Source organism: Strongylocentrotus purpuratus, unplaced genomic scaffold, assembly GCF_000002235.5.
Source record: "Strongylocentrotus purpuratus isolate Spur 01 unplaced genomic scaffold, Spur_5.0 spur5_scaffold_5, whole genome shotgun sequence".
Lineage (NCBI taxonomy): Eukaryota > Metazoa > Echinodermata > Echinoidea > Camarodonta > Strongylocentrotidae > Strongylocentrotus > Strongylocentrotus purpuratus.
The window spans coordinates 31,206,040-31,229,425 of NW_022145611.1; the positions used below are offsets into that span (position 1 = coordinate 31,206,040).

The 23,386-nt window shown below is 36.4% G+C and overlaps 1 protein-coding gene across 1 annotated transcript in view; it reads left to right on the forward strand.

The window, feature by feature from the left end:
* The window catches only part of LOC105443840 (cyclic nucleotide-gated olfactory channel), a 34,562-nt gene extending 14,208 nt beyond the window's left edge, over nucleotides 1-20,354 (forward strand). Inside the window, exons 7-17 of the mRNA XM_030998944.1 lie at nucleotides 1,004-1,082; nucleotides 3,593-3,711; nucleotides 5,408-5,500; nucleotides 6,125-6,221; nucleotides 6,758-6,904; nucleotides 10,053-10,232; nucleotides 10,786-10,868; nucleotides 14,099-14,277; nucleotides 17,238-17,296; nucleotides 17,566-17,601; nucleotides 18,290-20,354. Of these exons, the coding sequence (XP_030854804.1) occupies nucleotides 1,004-1,082; nucleotides 3,593-3,711; nucleotides 5,408-5,500; nucleotides 6,125-6,221; nucleotides 6,758-6,904; nucleotides 10,053-10,232; nucleotides 10,786-10,868; nucleotides 14,099-14,277; nucleotides 17,238-17,296; nucleotides 17,566-17,601; nucleotides 18,290-18,898 (1,681 nt within the window). The 3' untranslated portion in view covers nucleotides 18,899-20,354. The remainder of the gene's footprint in view (nucleotides 1-1,003; nucleotides 1,083-3,592; nucleotides 3,712-5,407; nucleotides 5,501-6,124; nucleotides 6,222-6,757; nucleotides 6,905-10,052; nucleotides 10,233-10,785; nucleotides 10,869-14,098; nucleotides 14,278-17,237; nucleotides 17,297-17,565; nucleotides 17,602-18,289) is intronic.
* Nucleotides 20,355-23,386: the final 3,032 nt, after the last annotated feature.

Here is a 23,386-nt window from a genome sequence, read left to right on the forward strand (position 1 = left end):
CTGATAGGAATAATATTATTTCAATAGTCAGAATGCAACTGCATATATTAAGTGTTGCTAGGTAGGTCAAGCCATAATGTTTGTGCAACCTGGCAACAACTTATGTATGCAGTTAGGATTCTGTCTATTGAAATACTATTATTCTTATCAGGTGAATGAAATAGTTTGTATTGAGGCACTTCACAAAGACGCATTAAATTTGGTTACATTACGAAACTGGCCTATTGCTGTGGTAGAACATCCCTTCACTGCTATTTTGTAAAATTGTGTAACAGATGAATATGCATGTGACACCTGTTCTACACATTTGTACATAATAGCAGGGAAGGGATGTTCCTTTGTCTACCTGAGGAACTCTATATTTTATGCGCACGCGGCATATACTAGTACCGTACTAGATTTAGGAAAAACAAGGTTGACGCCCTCTCGATCGCCGAATGACGTCACACGTTGCAGTCAAAGCTGTCAACGTGCAAATCTAAAAGTCCCTAATGGCTCTCTTTCTTTCCACATACATAGATTATGTTTGTTTTTTACATACATAATGGATATTACCTGTATAGTACATAGTTCAGATATACGAGGTTTACAGATTAATATAATTTTTCAATTCATTATTGTTATTATAAAGATGATTAGTTTGAGTGGCTGGGAACCGTTTTGATCTTCCCACTCAACCTCTCATTGAGAGTAAAATTAATGAAACGGTTTGATCATGTGTCCATTGTGCACATTGTAATAATAGGTATACGTGTATAGATAGATTAGCTGATTAGGATAGGAGGGGGGGGGGTAGGAAATGGAGAGTGAGAAGGAGATGCACAAAGCTAGAGCATCTCATCCATAGAGAAAAGGTATTAACCATGGATATAGTGTATGTGTTAGAAAGAGAGAGAGAGAGAATAAGGGAGGGGGGGGGGGAGAAAAATCAACCGAGTTGTTTCTGTAGTCATGCTACGCCAGTCAAAACATAATTGGTGTTATATGGTTTCTCTATGTACAGCAAATATATCAAGATCATGTATTGGTCGACTGTAACGCTTACAACTATTGGAGGAACCCCTAACCCAGTCACCAATACGGTAAGTTAACCTTGGCAAATTTTAAGCGCTTGCTAGGCACACATCAGCCCGACTTCTGTTGCTATGTGCGAGTTCAACAATCATTAGATTTGAAACGGTTTCCCTTTACAACATAAAAACCAAAGTGAATATACTGGTTAATTGAGCTATTTGTGTTTCGTTTGTAAATGATCCCTTTTAGGCTTTGGTATATTATACAGTTCAAATTGTCAGTGAACTAAATTATCTTCAGAACGAAGTTCGGATGTCGCCCTCTTTTGTCTAAGTACCCTGAGTGCGGTGTGCACGTCAATGAACAGACATAAATATCCCCCTACGTACGAAATGCATGAAATTAACCAGGATTGCTGCAAATGAATTGAACTTCACCATGGTAATTTAACATGCTCAACTGATGAGACTGTTTGGATGATGTCTGGCGGGGGGGGGGGGGGGGGGGGGGGGAGTCACCCACATGTTTACGCGTCCTTTCTGGTTTTATAGTTAGTGGCAAATGGTTGTTGCTCATGTACACAACGTATTATACAGTGTGTTTGTGTTATCCATATACAACTAAACAGGTAGAGCAGTGCCCACTATAGGGGAGGGGGGTGGGGGGGGGGGGGGGCTATTAATACAAATTCGTATTTTAAGAAGGAATGTTGTTTCTTTTCCACCTCCTCAACAAAATTCACTGAATGGCAGGGCTCATTTTATCTGACAACTTTTCATTCCCGCTTCAAACCTTAGGCCAAATAAAAAAAAAAAAAAACATGTTTAGCGTCCTGTTTTTTCGAAAAATAGGAAGGAGGAGGCCCTTTTTTTTCTTCTTTCTTTCAAATGGCCGCCCAAAATGGCCGCTCGGTACATTTTCCCTGACAGTCGGGCTATTTTTCAAGATGGCCGCCAACTTTTTTTTTTTTTTTTAAATCAGAAATAGATCCATTTTAGCAGTGTTTTTCATGTTTTTTTCTTTAAAAAAATAAATAAAAAAATTAGGAGGCGGCCCCCGAAAAGGAAGCGGGCGGGGACACTAAACATGTATATATTTTTAAATGGCCTTATTCAAACATATAATTTGAGATTTTGTTTAATTTTTCAAACAAAAAGAATAGTTTTTTCTTTAGTGATAAGGAAATAAATACGTTGATACTTGGACACCTCTAGCCTATAATCTAGGCGGAGTGCCGAGATTTTTTCTTTGCTGCTAGACTAACCTTAAGCAGAACGTCTGATACGGCGAGACTACGAACCGTGAGCCGCGCGCGTTATTTTTTTATGCGGCACAGATTGGGGCTTTTTTTTTAAAGGGGTCTTGATTTACAGACTAATACTGGTCGTGTGCGTACTAGACAGTATAAGTAGTAGAGGTCTGTTTTTAATAGTGGTTACATGTAATCCACTACCGCATGGAAAATCATTACATCAACAATTAAAATCAAATTGGAAATCTGAAGAGGAGGCAGCACGTCAATAAGGAGAACATCACACTAATTAGTCAATAAAACTTAACTAACTTAAACGAAGAGGAATGTTATCTAAACACATAGTTCGCGATGGATATACAAACTTCTTCGCAGCGCTAATGCGCTAGCGAACATGACTAGTCTCACGTACGTGCAGACACTATTCAGAAGGGAAAGAACGTACTTCCCATAGGTTTAACACGCGCCATGCCCCAATCTGTGCCGCATAAAAAAATAACGCGAGCCGCGCACCGCCTATAATCACTGGTCTAGCTTTAGTCGTTGTTTTTTTTTTATTATCGACGAGGAATCCGTGGCAGTTTTCCGTACGAAAACTGCCACGGATTCAATGTCGATAATAAAAAAACAACGACTAAAGCTAGACCAGTGATTATAGGCGGTGAGCCGCTTCGCGACTCACGGTTCGTAGTCTCGCCGTATCAGACGTTCTGCTTAGGGTTAGTCTAGCAGCAAAGAAAAAAGCTCGGCACTCCGCCTAGATTATAGGCTAGGACACCTCATGTCGTTTACCAACTGCATAGACTAGCGCCCTCTTAGTCCATGGGAAATACCCATTGTATTCTCACCCCCTTTCCGGTGTGTGCTTTCCTGCATTAATGTTTTTGTTTTACACTCGTGCTTGATAATATTATGATCCCCAAAGCATTTGCTCACATTCTTATTGACCTCCAAATCACTGTGATTTCAATGCGGTAATTCGGGTTGTGGGGCGTCAGGGACCGGGGGGTGCCCCCAAAATTTTGAAACAATTTCGAAAAAATAATGTTTGTATAATGACTTATAGGAGTTGTAGTTATACAGAGTAACGTCGCATAGGCCTTAATCTTGTAAAGCTCTAAAATGGAAATTTTTCCTCGATCGCTACGCACCCTTGCATAATAGCAAGCATGATTTAACCCTATTCATTCTTGTTCAAATTTACTGAGAATTTTTTATTTTATCTTCCTCGTTTTTTTCTTTCAAAATTTGTTTAACGATAATGGTCAACAATAATTGATATTGATATTGATATTTTGTTTCTTTACTATGTTAATGTTTTTCTAGGAATATTCATTTACGGGAATGACGTTTCTAATCGGCGTGTTCCTATTTGCAGCTGTTGTTGGAAATGTTGGTGACGTCATCAGCAATATGAACGCATCCAGACAAGAATTTACCACAAAGTATGTTGTACAAAAACTCATTATGGCACGTTAAAATATAAGATGCGTATTGATTAACAGTGTGTATACGTATAATGCTAAGCCCCCATATAAGGCTGAACATCGAATCACACAGAGAATGAAGAGAGAGAGAGAGAGAGAGAGAGAGAGAGAGAAAGAGAGAGAGAGAGAGAGAAAGAAAAAACAGGCACAGGGAGACAGAGACAGAGACAGAGGCAGAACAAAACAATAACCCCTATTTTCATATCATATTTCTCAATATTGCAATACGTCTGCTACATGACTGAGTTGATGAGGAATTGGATATGAATGATCTAAATAATGCAAATGATTACTGGATATGAATTATGGAAGAATATCGAATACGTTGCTTAAAAGTAATACAAACTTTTGGTATGGGGTCATGAATTTGGTTCAAATGAACAAATTGTAAGCATATGCGATCCTACAATATTCAGTGATCATTGTTGCGGTTGAAATCGAGTCTAAAGTTATGAAATTACCACAAAGTATGTTGTACAAAAACTCATTATGGCACGTTAAAATATAAGATGCGTATTGATTAACAGTGTGTATACGTATAATGCTAAGCCCCCATATAAGGCTGAACATCGAATCACACAGAGAATGAAGAGAGAGAGAGAGAGAGAGAGAGAGAGAAAGAAAAAACAGGCACAGAGAGACAGAGACAGAGGCAGAACAAAACAATAACCCCTATTTTCATATCATATTTCTCAATGTTGCAATACGTCTGCTTCATGACTGAGTTGATGAGGAATTGGATATGAATGATCTAAATAATGCAAATGATTACTGGATATGAATTATGGAAGAATATCGAATACGTTGCTTAAAAGTAATACAAACTTTTGGTATGGGGTCATGAATTTGGTTCAAATGAACAAATTGTAAGCATATGCGATCCTACAATATTCAGTGATCATTGTTGCGGTTGAAATCGAGTCTAAAGTTATGAAATTGTAAATAATAAACTCTTTATGTTGTATAGCTCCCTCTCAAGTTCACGATATTAATTACGCTATCAAACAATGTTTCTTGACAAAAACCGACCAATTAGCTATTCCCGTTTCGAAATTATATATCACAACTACATATTCTGAGATTGTCATAGTGGCAGCTACCGCTGTACGGCCGTATATAGGCGCTATTTGAAATTTGTTTATACTAACATTTTCTAGAAAGCAGAAGTGTTTTAGGGGCTTAAATTTTCTAGTGCTTATAACACACCCACAGGGGCATCCAAATATATCAAAATTGTAAAGAATTACTATCCACCCAATTTTCAAATTTTCCCAAAAATTTGTATTACCTTTAATATTTGTACACACCTTATATCATTGAGGCCTACGTTATTTTTAATGCCGATATCTGCCTATTCTGTGTTTACATTGATAGTAAATATGATGTTTTATATACGGTATACGTGATATACAGGCTGTTGTAATCATTATCTAGCTATACTGCAAATATTTCTATAGTACAAGAAAGCAAATCCTAGAACAAAGAAAGAAACAATTCAATGATAAAATCATAGTTTCACAAACCCATGATAAACTACATTCTATACACGTTTTCAATCAGCTGAAATGCTGGTCCGATCATTTTCATACGATGCTGAAATATTGGTAATGATTTTAACCATCACTATATCGTTTTTGTTTCCTCACATCGTCAGAATGGATGCAATCAAGTTTTATATGAATCATCGTCGAGTACCTGAGCATTTACAAGATAGAGTCAAGAAATGGTCAGATTACGCCTGGAGCAGGTTAGTCACTACTAATTAGCTATTTTCTATTTTCTTCCAGTTTTTTTACCGACTGATTAGTAAATAAACAAATTATTTGTCTATTCATTCATTGATTTTTTTTTTCTCGAAAGTGCCAACTTTTCACTTTCGCTTTTAGTGCTATTTCTGCTTTTTCCAGCTCAAATTAATGCATGCGCATAGGTGATCTAACATTTACTTCTTGCCACATTACCTTGTGAAAGAAATATAAGCTCATTGTACCAGTGGTTCTTATTACCTCCTCAATTTTTCAGAAAAGTATCGTAAAGTCATTTCACTGACTTTTCTCCTTGTCATGATAATTATTCATGTTTTCATAATTTTCAAACCACTCAATAATTAAAAAAAAAAAGAAAAAAAAAAGTGTTTTGTAAGACTGAGAGGTGTAAACGCTAATTGTTAAAAAGAAACAATTGGTTACATTTTGCGTGACTTGCATGAAAACTATACATTTTATTTCCTTTACACAGAGAGGTTTATAATGTTTTTCATTTGCAGGGAATTTCCTCCTACATGGAAATGTAATTTGCGTTAAGAATAGGATTTCAGCCAGTAATTCTTGATTTCTTCACTATGGAAACTTCTAAAATGTATCTGTTTCAGAACACAAGCCCTAGACGACCAGACGTTCCTCGACATTCTCCCTCCCAGACTTCGGGCGGAGATTGCTATTCACGTACACCTCGATACACTCAAGAAGGTATAATAGAAAAACAAAATCAGTCAAAACTGCAAATTCAACATTACCGATTATTTCCCCCTTTTTTTCTGGGAGGGGGGTGTTGTTAGAAGGGAAATTTTTTGTATTTGTGTGCTTAGGGAATAGTGAAACAAAAAAAGGTAAAATGATGATTTCATACAGAGTCATGATTGTTTTGAAGTCGAGGATTTTCACCCATTAACATATGCATCCCGCGCTTAGTTTATATTGATTTATGAAACTGTTTGGTAATATAATATTATATCTTTTTTTTAAAGAAATTAAAGAAAAAGTTAATAATAAAGTCAGTATATAAATGCGGCATCAGGCAGATGGAAAAACAATATATTCATACTTCTATGCATTTCTAATTCCTATATTTTTATGACATTTATGAGTACAGGCAACAACATTTTCGATGTCATCTTATTTAATATAATTGATCTTTAGTATTTATAACTAGTGTTGTTAACATGTAACAAACATTTTTACTTTTGCGGTGGATTTTTCATCTTAGATTTGTTTTTTCTTTGCAGGTGAAGATATTTGAGGACTGTGAACAAGGTCTATTATGTGAGCTGGTCCTAAAATTACGATCACAAATATTCTCACCTGGAGACTATATCTGCCGAAGAGGAGAGATCGGAAGGGAGATGTTTATCATCAACCACGGGCACGTTCAGGTTAGCAAAATATGTTTTGATCTCCATTCACCTTCATAATATTCTTCCTTCCTCCAATTGATAGCCCCCTCCCCCTTTCTAGTCTCTCTCTCGTACTAAGCATAAGTTACCAGTCAATTTCTTTCGAATGAAATATATTATTATGTGGTTGAATTGAGCGAAAATCTGTTTTAGGTTGCTTTAAAAAAAAATCACATAATAATGTTCAATCAGAAATTCGCTTCTTTTGTAATGTCTATATTTTGCTGATATTTGAGTGTTTTCTAAAAAGTTTTTTTTGGGGGAAATACCAGCGAATGTTTTGTTTATTTGTTACAAAAGAGGTGTATTACTTGTACAGTTTTGTTATCGATCCCATATGGACACTGTTTTACATAACATACCCCCCCCCCCCCCCCAAATGTCGATGTGATTTAATTTAGGGGGCTAGTATACATGTAGTTATTTGTTAAATCCCATTTTAGCCATGCAATTAGAAAAGTTTGTTCTTTACCGTATCAAAGGTAGTGAGTTTATTGACTTTTATTCGATGCCTCCTTGCGACCCCATGGTTCACAGTATACATTTCTTTGCTCAGAGGACAAGTACATTGTACTTTTAATAACGAAAACGGAAACAGATATTCGTTTGTAGGGCTGACGATAAACCACCGTGTATCTCTTACCGTGTTTACAAGAGTTGTAAACAAACACCGTCCATTTCTTTATTCGCTATTAACCACTGGGTCTTAATTATCAAGGAGCTAATCAACCAAACAATCAAACATTTAATAAGGAAACAATATATAGCTGTAGTCTGTGCTGGAACCAACATAATCGGCTTCTTCTACATAGCCTCATCAGGTATCCTCGGCTATGAAAGGGTTAGGGTTCTCCGATGAAACTTGCACTTTTTCAATTATACACTCAACATATCGACGATTGGCATTTGGTGGTTACGGCGGTTGTACTCAGCTGATACCTAATCTTGGACCTATTCAGTGGAACAAACACGGAGAGATCGTCTGAGACATCCCCTGGATTGTCGGCGGCGACTCTCCGTCGTCGCTCGGTGACTGCAGCCACTGCCGCCGCCTCTTTGAGACATAAAACACATGTTTCGATGAATTAATGTACTTTACATGTCGCGTGCAGTTCATTTGTGAAACACGAACTTCCCTTGATAATGTGGATATTGATACCGGTGGTATCATCGCTAAATTTAAAGAATTCGATTCCAAAACGACGAAATGTAATTTTGTTTTCTCATTTTGTTCTTTTGTTCTTTCCTCTTTTGCTATATCTGAATAAAACACGATGCAAATTTGGCGAAAAATGCCGAGGCTAAGAGGGTTTTTATATTTGGTTCTTTAAGATTATTTCAGTACTACAACCTTTTACAGTTTTGCTTAGCTCTCCACTACAGAGTCGTAAACCACCCCTTTTCTGTAAACTTTCACATGCCGGAACGATATTTTGATTTATTTGCAAAGAAGGGTTACAGTAATACATGTTTTACCTGCGGCATTCACAGCATCTAACCTGAATTTGATGAAAGAAGATGTAAAATACTTTTATTTAGGCATTGATGAAGATAATTATGACAAAAACTTAATAACTTTCATGCTGATATCTGATGACGATTAGGGAAGAACACCTGTGGTAGTTGCATTGATTGCATGAGCGATGTTGAACAAGATAATAATAATTGACGTGGAATTATTTTTGTTTTTCGTTCCACATTTTTGCTCTTAATTAGATTGGACAAGTATAAATATCTTAACTAACTAGAAACAAGGAGTTTGGTACAAACAAGACAAACAAGGCCAAACTCAAGCATTGGATTCTATTTTCGACGGAGCTGCGGAACCAATCAACTACTTATCCTTGATTTGTCGGGCGTCATACCCGATAGAGCCCTCCGTCGTCACCCGCATTGACCTATCGGGGATCAGTTTACTTCTACACGCCGCTGTTTAGGGCGTGTCTAATCACTCGGAAGATCCCCTCCTACCAATCCAGAATGGTGTCTCCGCATTACCCCCTTCCATTCAATCCCATTTCAATCTCTCAATAACACGCGCGCCTGTTTTACTAGGAATAAAACAAAGCGCTGTGATAGCACCCTCAAAAATAATGACCCCTGGCCCTCAAAATAACCCAGTGTTTGTTCTCGATGTCGACCGATTTGTTCCGCTACGACGAAAACATGATCGACACTAACTGGTGCCAAAAATAGACACCCCTCCCCCTCCTTTCAAGGGGACCTGTTTCATAGCTTTATAATTGATGTGACCAGAATATCAGACCTTGGTTATCACGTATGTCAAAAAAGACTCTGGCGATGGAGTAAACAGATGACTCATTCTGGAATGTGCGAATTGTTTCTGGTACGAGTGTGCAATTATCGCTTATAGCTATATAATACCAGGGACTTGTCAACTAACAAGTCCCTGATAATACCAACGCTACAATATTCATATTGTATTCCTTTTTTCATATTTCTATGCCCAGCAGGACTTTCTCTCTCTCTCTCTCTCTCTCTCTCTCTCACTCTCTCTCTCTCTCTCTCTCTCTCTCTCTCTCTCTCTCTCTCTCTCTCTTTCGCTCTCTCTCTCTCTCTCTCTCTTACTAATCTATAAAGAACAGGGGTTAAATGAAATCAAGACAATGGAACACAATTTTGTTTTATTTAACAATTCACAATCATGAAAATTAACCGATATTCTCAAATCTAAATAAAGCAGAGCAAATGTCTTATATACACATAACATGTAATGATGAATGATAACATTTATATATTTAATCGGTATGAATACAAAAATCATTCGCTATTTACTCTCAATGATTATAACCAATGCCCCCTTTTTTTAATAAATATTTTTGTTATCTTTTTTGCTGTTGCTTACACAAATCATGTGGGAAAATTTGAAAATATGAATTTAATTACTTCTCTTCCTGTAGAAAGACATTCTAATAAATCTTTTTTTTTTCTTCTCCCGCTTCTTTGTTTGTTATTTTTTTTATTGAAATTTTTCGGAATATTTTCAGCGTAATGTGGCTTTCCACCTCCATCCATTCAAAATGGTTATGCGATTCAGTCTCTGCAAATAAGTCATCATCTTCATTGAGCTTTATCACAATCTCTCATCTCTCATCGTCACATACAGGTGGTGGTGCAGGACCAAGAAACTCAAGAGTGCATGGTGGTAGCTACCTTGTCGGAGGGAAACTACTTCGGGGAGATCAGTCTGCTAAAACTCGATGAGGGGCAGAACAGACGGACGGCTGATGTGGTTTCACTCGGCTATTCAGAGCTACTCTGTCTGTCCAAGAAAGACCTCATGCAGGTTGGTGGTTCGAACCTCATGAGAAGCATGCCAGAGAATTATTTTTTAAGGATGGATATCCATAGCAAATTAGAGTTAATTTGATATAGTGTCTACACCTTGACTTTACCTACAGGGCAGGTTAGGATTACATGTCAAGAGCAGAATGTCGGAGCGACTGGTCCACTTAACATTGTTTTAATCATAATTATACGTATATTATGCTGAGCCTGGATAGACTCTTAATTTATTTATTTCATAATTAGGGAGAGGAGTGATTATATCCATCAGCCTATGCGGAAAAGTCAACAAACTTACCATAGGCCTATCTTGTTCTCCCTAATATCTGATATGTGCTTCTATAAAAGGAGGCAAGGGGGGGCTTTGTCAGGATAACGGCGCTTTTGCTCATAAAAATTGGAGAGCAAACAAAGCGAGCGGGAAAACATATACTTCATGGATTTCTGTGTTTCTGTATATTAAAACAAACATGACATATAAAGGTCATGTTCTAATACGGCTTTACTCTTGTTCCCATGGATAGTATGTCATGATGTTTTTCGTTTTGCTGCAGGCTCTGGTGGAATATCCTGACGCAAAGAAGGTATTAGAAAAACACGGCAGAGATCGGATGGAGAAAAACAAAGAGGCGGCAAGGTAAATTATTAATCAGTCAATTTTCTGTATGTCCTTGCACATATTCCAATTAGTTCAGTTCCCAATCAAATTTACTGGTATTATATGAAATTATTCTCTGCTACCAGATGCGAATCGGAAAGATGTAGATCATGTCGTATTTAACTGATTTGACATCAACGTATTCTACTATTATGAAAAGGCACAATAATTGTGGCGATAGGAATGAAAGTAAGATATTTCATCTGTTCTTTTTGCCAGAGGAGGACTAAATTGAATAGAATTGTTATAGAAACGAAACATTAAATATCTCGCAAAATTGAGAATGTGATTTAACATTATATCATGTCGTAATGATCATCTAATAATTTTTTTTCAAACAACAACAATGTGAGCCCTTTTTTCATTTCATAGTTTTGTTTAGGCAAAAGATAAACGATAGAAATAAACAATGGAATCTGGTGAGGTCAATGTAAGCACTTGGCAGTGACTTTCCAGAAATCGATTTCAAGTGAGCGGAATTCATCCCATATCTATAGAGAGGTGAAAGTTAACTAGGCATGTGCCTATTACCAGTAGACTGGGATCACTGCGCATGCACGCCGAGTAGCCGAGAAGCCTGTTTCAAATCGGGCAAAGCTAAGTTTTCCATGCAATCGAAACCGGGCTGACCAGATTAAACTAAAAAAGCAGAAACACGAAGTTGCAAACCATCCAGAGACTCCTAATAAATTGCGTTACTGACTAATTAATTATATCATTAACAATCTTTATTCTCAGTTTTCTTATGTATAACTGATATATTCAATACTGAATGAACGCCATTAAACTATTACCAACAACAAAAACAACAACAACAACAACAACAACAACTGGGACGCCATGTCCTTTCGATTATTCGATGCAAGGTACTCCCTTGTTTAAATGTTACGCCAGTTTAGACACACACGGAACAGATGTAGAGAAAGCGTTGAATTAACTTTCATCCTTGTTTACGGGGAATTCGGCAATTTCTCTTCAATAAGTTTTATTTGATTTAATATGTTTAGAAAAACGATGCCTCTAATATTCTTGAAAATAATGCCCTTGACTTATTGACTGTGAACCACCTTTTTAAATACAAATCCGCATTGTTACAAGTGGTGTCAATTTCTTAGCGCAGCGGGCATTGGCCACGTAAGCTCACTTCACCTGCCCTGCCTGTATAATCAATCCTCAGATATTAAAATAAAAGAACACACATTGATATACCAGGTACAAAAGCCAGGCACGATATATATCATCGCATCAGGTCGCTAAAACGGGACACAATCTACTTGCGCTTTTTCGCAAATTGAAGAGCGAGTTTACATTGGGACGTTGCCTCTCGCTATGTCTCATCCCGACCTGGCAAGCAATCGTGATGTTTATTATGGAATAAACAAACCCACTGCATCTTGTCTCAATCCAAATCTCTAATTGCTATTGCTCTGTAATTCATCGCTACTATGATCTTCCTACCGTCAGTTTTCTCGATCACGAATCAGGACATCGTGTTGTAAACTAACGAGCCCGTAGATGACAAAGGGGATAAGGGTGCATCGGTAAACGTAAAAACAGGACTACACCTCATCATGATGTGGAGTATTGAAAAGTTGGATGTCAGTCTTTAGATTGAGGACTTCATCCTTTATTTGTTGTTTGTCTTACTCATCACGAATCCATGATTATGAAACGTCAGAATAGTCCATTTTAAAGAGAGAGCAGATTTTCTTTTTTTAAATTTAAAAAAAAAGCAATATAGCCTTAATGCCACACTTAGTAGGACGGAATTATATTTCAGATATCGAAGTGTGCTCCATTTCCCTTGTTTCTCTTTCTTTCTTTTCCTTGATTAAGAAGGAAAACATGTAAGGAAAAACTACGTTTTTCTTCCTGGTAATTACAAAGCGAAAAATGATTCTGCAAACACATGAAAAGTCTCAGGGCCTGAATAAATTCATGCTAAGTGAATACGCTATTAATTTTGTATTGTTCTAAGTACATTTTAATGATTTGTTCATTTCTCTCTATAAATTCGTCACAGCCATTTTTATTTTTGCAATTTGATACTTACAGTTATAGTATTGCAATAGTATTATTCAAGATAAGGTATGAACGTACATTATACATACACATGTATATATCTCATTTTTCAAACAAGTCGATAAGAGAAATCAAAAACGTAATGCAATAAGTTTAACGAAAAGGAAACTTCTTTCGACAAATGATATCAGCACCTTTTGTGTTCATTTCGATTTGAGGTTGAAGAGAAGTAGATCTCCCAAAATCAAATTCACAGCACGTTCAGACAGATAGAAAGGAATACTAGCTCGTTCGTCATTATTTTGACTGCTTGATAAAGTATGATATCCCACGCAAAGCGTTCAGATTAAGGTTGAAATGTCATGCAAACATTGATCATAAGCAGGCATCGCAGAGATTCAATTAGGCAAACGTCACGTTCAACACAAACCAATCACGTTGTTTTTATTCTGTCGAGAAAACATTGATATCGGGTGCTCTTATATGTGTCCTGTTTGACAAACGTGTATCAGGAACTGGTGATTTAATTCAAATGATGTGTACGAAAGTACGAGGATTGTGATGATAACATGAATGATAGTGGTGTGGCTTCATATTACTTGTATATACATGGGATGAAAATAGAGATTCGGGTGTCTACGAAATTGAAAATGCAGAAATACGATAGCTCCAGATAACTCGGCCAAAAATAAGGGTGACGATTTTGTATTCATCAGTTTAAAGAATTGTTCTGTCATGTGGTTGATCTTTCCACCTTTCTCTTTGAATTCTAACGAGTTAGATATAATCTGACATACCTCCTCATACAGGATTTGATACCTGTTCCTCCTCCTAGTCCTTAAATCCTTAAAGTTCTGGTCATGCGATTGCATTGTGAAAGAAACGGTGTGGAATCGATAAGAAAAAATTGATCATGTAGCATATAAGTATTGGTGTGTACTGCAATGTTTTGGAGTCATCAAAATTATAAGAAATGTGGCCCAGTCTTGGTAAAGTAACAAGCACTGTACTGTATATGGGACTACACAACCATCAAGGTTGTCAAGACAGGCATTTGCCTTGTCAATCTAAACTTGATAACGAATTCAAAGGCAAGTATACCTTAATATCCTCCTATATGTATATACCTATAGAAATTATATACCATGTCATTCACTTCGTCGCCCCTCATCATTCTTCCCCTTTAGGATGCAACGAAGGAAGTCTGAGGCTACCCTTCAGGTTCCCGACTCGGCAAGACTCCTTGAAGACGGTAATAAGGAGGGTGATGGGACCAGTGATGGAACAGGTGGTGGTTCCATGTCCAACCATGCCATTAAACAGACGACTGCAGTCACTGGTCTCCTTACTAGAATGATTGATAAAAGTAAGGCAATATTATTACCTAAAGTACATATGAAAAAAAAAGTAAAAGTCCGTGATGCAAGTGCAAAAATCAGTTAAAACGCAATCGGGGGAAAGGATCAAACTTACAAATCAAAATAAATTGTTTGGATTTTGCGGTAGCAATAATAATGCACTCAACTGTGTTCTGATGGTTGTAAGATAAGAAATATTTTCAGCTAAATTACGAAATCAGCTCCCATCATTTGATATAATTTTATCAGCTGTAAAACGTTATTATGAAATGGAAAAATATATACACCAAACAAATCTCAGAGAAAATAAATTGAAAAAGAAATGGTTTCACTTTAGAAAATGTTTTGAGAGTGTTGGAAATGTGCCTACATAAACATGATCATGTATTTTATGTTTTTGTTTTTTTAAATTATATATTTAAGTACTAATTTTGTCATAAATGTTTGTTTTTATCTGCCACACAAGTTTTCGGCCGTGATGATTATTATCTGTGTTAAGCCATTATGATTGGAAATTATTTCTTTAATTATTTGTATATGATATATGGATATACTGTATATGATAAAACTTGTTTTGAAAATAAAGAACCCTGTGGAAGGGAAAAAAATTCAAAAAAATTCAAAAAAAACGAAAACGCAATCGTAGCTTGAGATAACAACTTCATTGTGTTAATAGTGTTTTTGACAAGAAAATTAATACTTTTCTGGAACATTCTAGTACAAGTAGATGAACGCATTAGACTGTTAGAGTACCCTTCTTTCGATTTGTTTATATATTTGTTTAATCTTTGTTTTAAATATGTATATTTTTATAAATTGTATCAATACCAGAAGCTACCAAAGAAACAAATGTTCAAACTTTCTCAATTCAGGCCATGCTATTTTTTTCTTTTTATTAACTATTTGTATTACTGTCCAAACAAACTGTAAGACTATTGGAAAATGTAGATGTATACTAAGATGCCTAATGCCTAAGTCGGATACAAAAGAGCATTTGCAATTGTAATCAGCTGCTTTACATAAGGCACGAAGGTGTGAAAGTAAATTTAGCAGAAGATGACCCGTGTGTCATTATAATCTAATACTGCATAGGCCCTGTCTCACGTCTATTGGGTTAATCTAACTAATCCGATCTCCAACTGATGAGCTTTTAAGTTCATGAGGTTCTTTTAAATTATAATCCCCCAACAAAATGAGATTTCACACTTCCGAATTGTTACAAATTAACTCTTGCATGAAACTACATCGAATGTTTCTGATTGACATTTTATGATCAGTTGGAATTCATTCCCTTTGCTTTTCTCAACTCGGCGCTTAGTTCTGGCTGATTACTCACACACATTCGCAGATTGGTACGTCTTTTGAGTCCAAAATCCTCATTTCCCGGACCAACGTTTAACAATCAATAAAGAGCTGGCCACTGGAACTGAAGTTTTTAAATCTGATAATTGTGGGCAATTCAATTACAATTTTGACTTTTTTGCTTCAGAGAACTAGCAATATTCTTCTCCATTAAATTCTCACTAACGTTCACAAACAATCAATTAATGGAAGCTGATTGCCAGTATTGTGCATTGCTTTAATCCTTTTGGTTGAACAATCCTTTAATTTTGAGCTTTCTTTAACAAATTTTGTCTGTTGTTTCCGGATGGGTAGGAAATTAGCCATGTTTAACAAAAAGATAGAAAAGGCTAAATTGCTCGTAGCTTGATTGTCTACCTTCTTAGAGTTACTTTACATTAAAAAGATAATCATCCTTTGGAAATTCACTATCTTCACACTTTCCCTCCCCTCTTTCGTTCTCTTCCTCTTACTTGCTCTCTCTCTCTCTCTCTCTCTCTCTCTCTCTTTCTCTCTCTCTCTCTCTCTCGCTCTCATTCTTCTCCCACTTTTCTCTCAGCCCCTGTCTTTCTTTCCCCTCTATCTCTCCCCCTCCCTCTCCCTTTCTCTTGGTTTTTACCTTACGAGTTCCAAGTGATACATATTGTAATTAGTTCTACAATGACTTCTCTCCCTCTCACCTGCTCTATATTTCATCTCCCTTAGCTCCATCCCACCAGATTTCTGTCTCTATAGCCATTTTCAGTTCTCTGCCCCATCAAGCTTACAATAACTTTAACAAAAAAAACAAAAAAAACGCATACAAAAAAACAATTACAACAGAATCAAAAGAAAAAAAAATAAGCTCGGTAAAGTTGTGCGGTTTTATTTTCTCAATGTTATCGTTTTGTCTATATAACCCCTCACAATTTGACAAAAACCCGATGTTATCGATAAATTCAATGAGGAGTACAAACCTTTGTTGTCAATTTCACACATAGCCTCAGCTAAAATTTAATTTATTGCGCATTAATTTCTATCATCCACCATGGCCTGTTCTGTTCAAATGATTAGTCTCAAAAGTACTGTAACAATAACATGAGTGCCTCTGGCATGAAACTTTTATCAAAATAATGTTTAAATACTTTTGTCCTTGAGGCACCTATACTTTTCATGTTATTATATGACATTAATCAGGTGAGGCAACACCATGTCAATCAATCCCTCATCATTATTCTAATTGTTTTTCGATAAATCCGCTAGTCTGAATCATCTACGGTAGCCGTAAAAGATCAAATCCAAAATGAGTCATCGACCGTGCTACACATGTTCGTGTTTTCTGGGTGTTACATTTTGTAGGTGGGTACACGGTCGATACAGACCGAACATTAGCATGAGGCGATTTGTCAGGCCACATTGTGTTGAAGGTTATAATCATTAATTAGGGTTATAAACAATGGAGTTGTTTACAGTTGGGGAATGATATTATTGATTCATAGATGATGATTTTTATTGAATATGCATGATGTGGTTGCATGGTTCATTCTCCGGACATGAGGTTATCGAATTCTGAATTCACTATCATCCAACAAAATTAATAACGACTATTTGTTTTTCCTTTTTGTTTTGTTTCGTTATTTCTTTCAAGCCAAAGAGACAAGTGAGCTGAGACATATCATCAACGAGCTTCGCAAATTTGATAGTCTCGTAAGTATATACAATATGATAGATGGCATTTATATGCATTTTCTTTAGATACAAAGGGAGATTACTTTTTTTGTTTGTTTAAATACTTTGCCCCATCCAGTTCCAACGTAACCAATCAAAGTGCTAATAGTATTTTTACCCCGGTAATTGGATTACACTAATAAGTAAAGAATCATCCATCTAAGTTCCCTTATAAACCGTTTATTTTACAACAATTATATGTTGATAAGAATTCAGACTGGGTCCATTTCCTTTCATTTTCATTCTAGGCGACGAAGCAAAAGGTCACAGAGCTTTCCAAACGGGTAAGAATTTCTGCTCTTCTCTTATTTTGTTTTCTATTTTGTGTCAAGTGCAATTAAAACAGCACTCTTGGAAACTGTTTTGTCTTCAAATAAATACACGTACATCCCCTTCCATTTGAAACATATTCTCCTGCTCTCACTTGGCGCTTAAATCGCTGTGTGAAGGATGTGTGTAGGTGTAGAGCCTTTCTGCTGTCTTGATTAATTCCCTGCCTGTTTAGACGAAGCATCGCAATGGATAAAACGTCTTGGTTTTCATTCATCATAGTCGCTATCAGCGGATAGAAAGTGCCATAGCACCTCGTCGATGTTCCATTTTCCTAATAGAAAAGCGATCTCGGAGCGCACGTAAAGTATCCCCCTAACCCCTAGCGAGTGATTGCCGTTCTGTATTAAACGTATTTCCCGGCGTTCTATTTTAATTGCACTTGGAACGAGCGCTCGTGCCAGACTTCTCAAGTTTCACACGCAGACGATCTCCTCGTACAGCGTTGAATACAAAAACGACTACGATTCCAAACCAATCAACTTGATGAAAGTCGAAGGAGATTTTGGAGGAGCTCATTTTAAAATCTTCTCATAACAGCCCCTGTCTGCAATCAGGCCAATTTTCTTTCAATTTCCACTTTACCCTGCTATTGGTTTCACTTGTTTTACTGTCTCGTTGTCTTCGCTTCTTTCCAAACAGTGTGATGATTTAAAGACGCAGCTGGAGGAACGTGATGGAGAACTGAAGCGCGCTCTTCGACGAATCAGCGAACTGGAAAGTAGGGTGGCGGGAAAATTACACCACGGGCATTTCGGGCTTGTAAATGGCAACCATCAAAAGAGAATGAACTTGGGTCGTTTGGCGCTTAGAAACTTAAGACATCGTGGCAGTGTTGAAAGCAGTGACAATGATTCTTCCAGCGTTTGGGCAAGTTTTGATGCCGAGGACAGTGGGCCGAGAATCCTTATCACTGTATCATCGGAAGAAAAGTCGGGATCGTTAAATAGCGGGAACGGGAGAACAATGAACGGGAGAACGAGGACTATAACCGTTCCCGGTATTTGTCTGAACGGGGTCATGCAACAAGAACCCTCCGAATATCAACTCATCGGTTTCGTTGGTAACGGCAATGGTTTCTATGGTGATGATGGACTGGAAGAAGAAGAAGCAAGAATTGGAAGAGAGTTACTATCGGAGAAAAGTGATTTCTCTTTGTCATCTCGAAGTTATCTCGATTCAAGCAGGATGTCAGCTGATCTCACTGATGCATCGTGTTACAGTGATAACTCTATTGACAGTGACTACTGAATATTTCCAACGCTTCCCTTATTACCAAAAATTGCACATAATTGAATATTTCATTTATTGAGATGTCACAGCATTTGGACCACAATTTGTAAATACGGCTTTTGTTTCAGTTTTCTCAAATGTACATTTCCCAGAGATGTCTCAGTACAGAAGCTTTTATTTTGTATTCTATAACAATTACTTTAAATAGTGATTCATTTGCACTACTCAAAGATGCAAACATAAATTAAATAAGTATAGATATCATAACACAAAAAGGAAAAATCTACAATGTATGTGATCTTGTATGTGACGGATCATGCAAGTAAAACAAATAACGATTCATTGGATATGAAGTTGACATATTCATGGTATTTGTTAATTCCAGCAATTTTAGAGAAAATAACACCGAGCTTTATAAAGTGTTGCATGTCGGATTACATGCAATAAATATGCCGGACAACATGAACAACAATGTGACCAGTTTTAATCTTCGAACAGTAATCGTCTCCGAGCTGATGTGCAATGGTTACAAATGTGATATATTTATCTAACTTGTCAATTCCAGCATTAATTATGATATAGTATCAACATAATGATCAAGATATACTTATTTGTTCGAAATAAGAAAAGTGAAAACTTAAATTTATATAACAAAATATCTATAACAAATAATCCTTTTTCGTTTCAAATGGAATAGCTTTGATTTGTACATTCTTCCGTCTGCCTTTTATGACATCATAGAGTATTTGAAATAACGGATTCAGCTTAATTTTACCACATGTTGTCAATTTGTTGCAAATTGATTAATATACCACTTATATGGGGTTATTTTATTACATTTCATCATTTCATGGTTTAAATTTTAAACCACCGTTTTCACCGCTCACCATATGAACATATTAGAGAGAGAAAGAGAGAGAATTCTTAGTAATTTTTTAATTGCATATACATTCAGCATATCGATTTTTTTGTACCAATTTTGTATCCTCTATTAAAACATTCATTTCATGAATTTGTTGAATTTGTTGAATTTGTCAAATAGTCAATGAACCAAAGAGTTATTTGAATATTCATGTATCTAACAGTGTCTACTGGACTTGTATCCTTTATGAAATATAAAAGAGTGTCATATACATCGAGCATCAAAAGTTAAAATTCATAAAAATGTTAATCAAGTATCATAATTGATCGCGTTAGCGTATACACATTAGGGTCTCATTTCGGATAATAATCAATTAGATATTAATGCATTTAAACAAATTGAAATTGGATGGTTGAATATCGAGGTATCATTTATATTGAATTTTCATATTTGGAATGAAAAACCAAAAATCTCTGTATTTCGCTAAATGGACAAGAGTGGAGCTTTGATTCCTTGACTACTCAAAAACCTTTCTTTTTTATTTAATTTTCTGTCCTTCCGTCTTCTCGCCCTTGCTTTCTCTTTTTTGTAACTTTCCTGTACTTCCAATTTAATGTTACACAGGCTTCCTATGCCTGCGCCGGTTCAATTAATTAAGATTAGTAAACACGGAGATCCATTAAAATACATAAGTCTGAAACATATATTTTGTGCCAATGATAATTCCAAAGAGGTATTTATTAATATTCAGTGTCGAAGGTACACCGATAATAAACTCCCAGTGTGACAACTGGCATTTCGATTTCAAACAAACAATTCTTACAAAAACAGCTACATGCAAAGCTTTACAATGTTTATTACAAGAATGATAGCAAAAGAGCAAAGTAAACTACACTGTACAGTAGAAACATATTAGGGAATAGAAGAAAAGAATAGATGTTCATATGAAGTACAAATGATAAAACACAAGTCGTTCGTCAGTACGCACTAAATACATCGATCAGGCGGAGAGCGTTGCCTGAACAACGACAGCAGTCCCAACTCTTGTCCCGAGGGAAATGGAAGTGGAACCATGGTGGAACCATGGTGGAACTCTGTTAAGAAACAAAATCAAGGCAGGTCTTAAAAAGCTGCGACATAGTAACTTCTGGGGGAAGTTACATCACACGTCTATCTGCCTTGAAGTCTAAACTTGCTCTCCTACTTAATCAATAATAATTCTTCTTTATATGGAACACAGTAATTCAACAAGAGTATTCATCGTCTAACAAGTAGTAATTGGGCTATCACTAAACTATCTAATCAAAAGTATTTTACAATGACTGAAATATCTGTAAATAGGTCTGGCTTGTGGAAAGTGGTATCTTAATTCATACACAGTCACAACCATCTTGTATCAAAAGTTAAGGATAAACACATGAAAATACAACAATGGGTTTTCCAACGTAAGGAGAATCACACTAAACAATATCATACAATTAATTCAAATTGCATTAGGAACTTGTGATATCTCTATAATTTACTAGAATAGAACATGAATATACTTTTAGGAAGGTGGGTGTTCGCTTACCTGTTAAGAAACAAAATCAAGGCAGGTCTTAAAAAACTGCGACATAGTAACTTCTGGGGGAAGTTACATCACACGTCTATCTGCCTTGAAGTCTAAACTTGCTCTCAACGAGAAAGCCAATCTTCCTCCCAAACCAGGCAAACAACCCCACTATTCCCTATCCCTAAGACAAAGGGGTACCAGCAAATGTATCCACTGGTCATTCATGAATTATGTACTCTACGAATAAAGGAAGTGGTCTGGGTTTAAAACATAAACAAGGCCTATAGAATAGGGGTCTCTTTGTTCCCTTAACCAGTGGCATATACCAGCTAGGTGGTCTTAATAGAAACATAGTTTAAAGGTACAATTTAAATAGGGGTTTAACAATTTAAATTAATATAAGCTTACTCAAAAATAGAATATAGGTTTACTCAAAAAAATAGAATATACCTTAATAAACAGGGTCTGACACTCTCCCCTCCTAGAATCATGGCGTCCCGACATCTTTAATTACAAGTCAATACAATGATAAATTTCCGCAGACTTCAGAGGACAGAGAGAGATTAACCAATCTCATACTTTCCTACCTAGATGGCAAGATGTAATTCTCTGTAGATGACCTCAACATTGGGTGCACCTCTTCAGTCAAACACCGCATCCAGCCAAATGATTCCTCCTGTCACTATGCTTCATTCTTGGGTAGAATGAGCTTCACCCGAAAGGTGGTGGCAATTAAGGATTTCATTGGTTTGGTGCTCATTTGTCAAAATAAAACTTGTAAAATAAAAATAACCAGTGCCAGCGTTGTCGTCTCTGACTGAACGCAAACCTAATTGTCAGTGTAAAAATGCAGATGGGCCTCGATGTACCCAATGTATGGAACTTCTGATTCCACCTGCACCAAACACGAACAGGTCGTCATGGATTCCAAGTGACGGTGCGCTAACTTTTCGTGATAACAATAAGCAGATATGCATGTCACTTGGGATCGACCTAGTGTCCATAAGGCACTCATAGGGCACACACTCCGTCAACCTCAGCCCAGACAGTGAATTGGGTACCCACTAGTGCGGCTGGAGATTTATCAGATGTGGCCCGATGAGATGGCTTCATCTGCAAACTCATAATTGCAGATCGCCTTATGGAACTCTTCTTAGGTTTATCTTTGGCCACCTGTTCGGCCAGAAACTTCACTAGCTCTGCCTTAAACTTAGGGTTAGAGTCAGACATTTTTTAAAAAGATTATAAAGCTAAACTATCCAAAAACAGGGTTAACAAAATAGTGTAAGATATTAAGGTGCCTAAATATACTATTTATAACACCAATCAGGATTCAAGAACGTGCTAATTATTATATAAAAACAAAATAATTATATGATGAGAATATTGATATAGTAAAATAGAAACCACAGTAACAACTAAGCTGGACAAGCTACCCCTTGTTTACTGTTACGCCTGTCAGTAGTAGGGCTGCTACTGATTTGACCTGAACAACAGCAACAAAAATTGATTAGGTCACACTTCAAATTATTAAGACCACTTTCAAATATACGCTATGTCCAACTTAGTGTTTTACAAGTCGTGGCAATCATCACAACAATAACAATCTTATACACAGAATATTGTTAATCTCTTCAAAGCAAGAGAGAGGTAAAAAGGACCTAATTCTCAATTAAAAGCAATTATAAAAAATTAATAATCTAAACAAGATTTTCCTTTTGGGAAAAACAACTATTATTTTCCAAGAAAATTTTACATCCGGGCAGTGCCTCCATTTGTTACACAGGCTTCCTATGCCTGCGCCGGTTCAATTAATTAAGATTAGTAAACACGGAGATCCATTAAAATACATAAGTCTGAAACATATATTTTGTGCCAATGATAATTCCAAAGAGGTATTTATTAATATTCAGTGTCGAAGGTACACCGATAATAAACTCCCAGTGTGACAACTGGCATTTCGATTTCAAACAAACAATTCTTACAAAAACAGCTACATGCAAAGCTTTACAATGTTTATTACAAGAATGATAGCAAAAGAGCAAAGTAAACTACACTGTACAGTAGAAACATATTAGGGAATAGAAGAAAA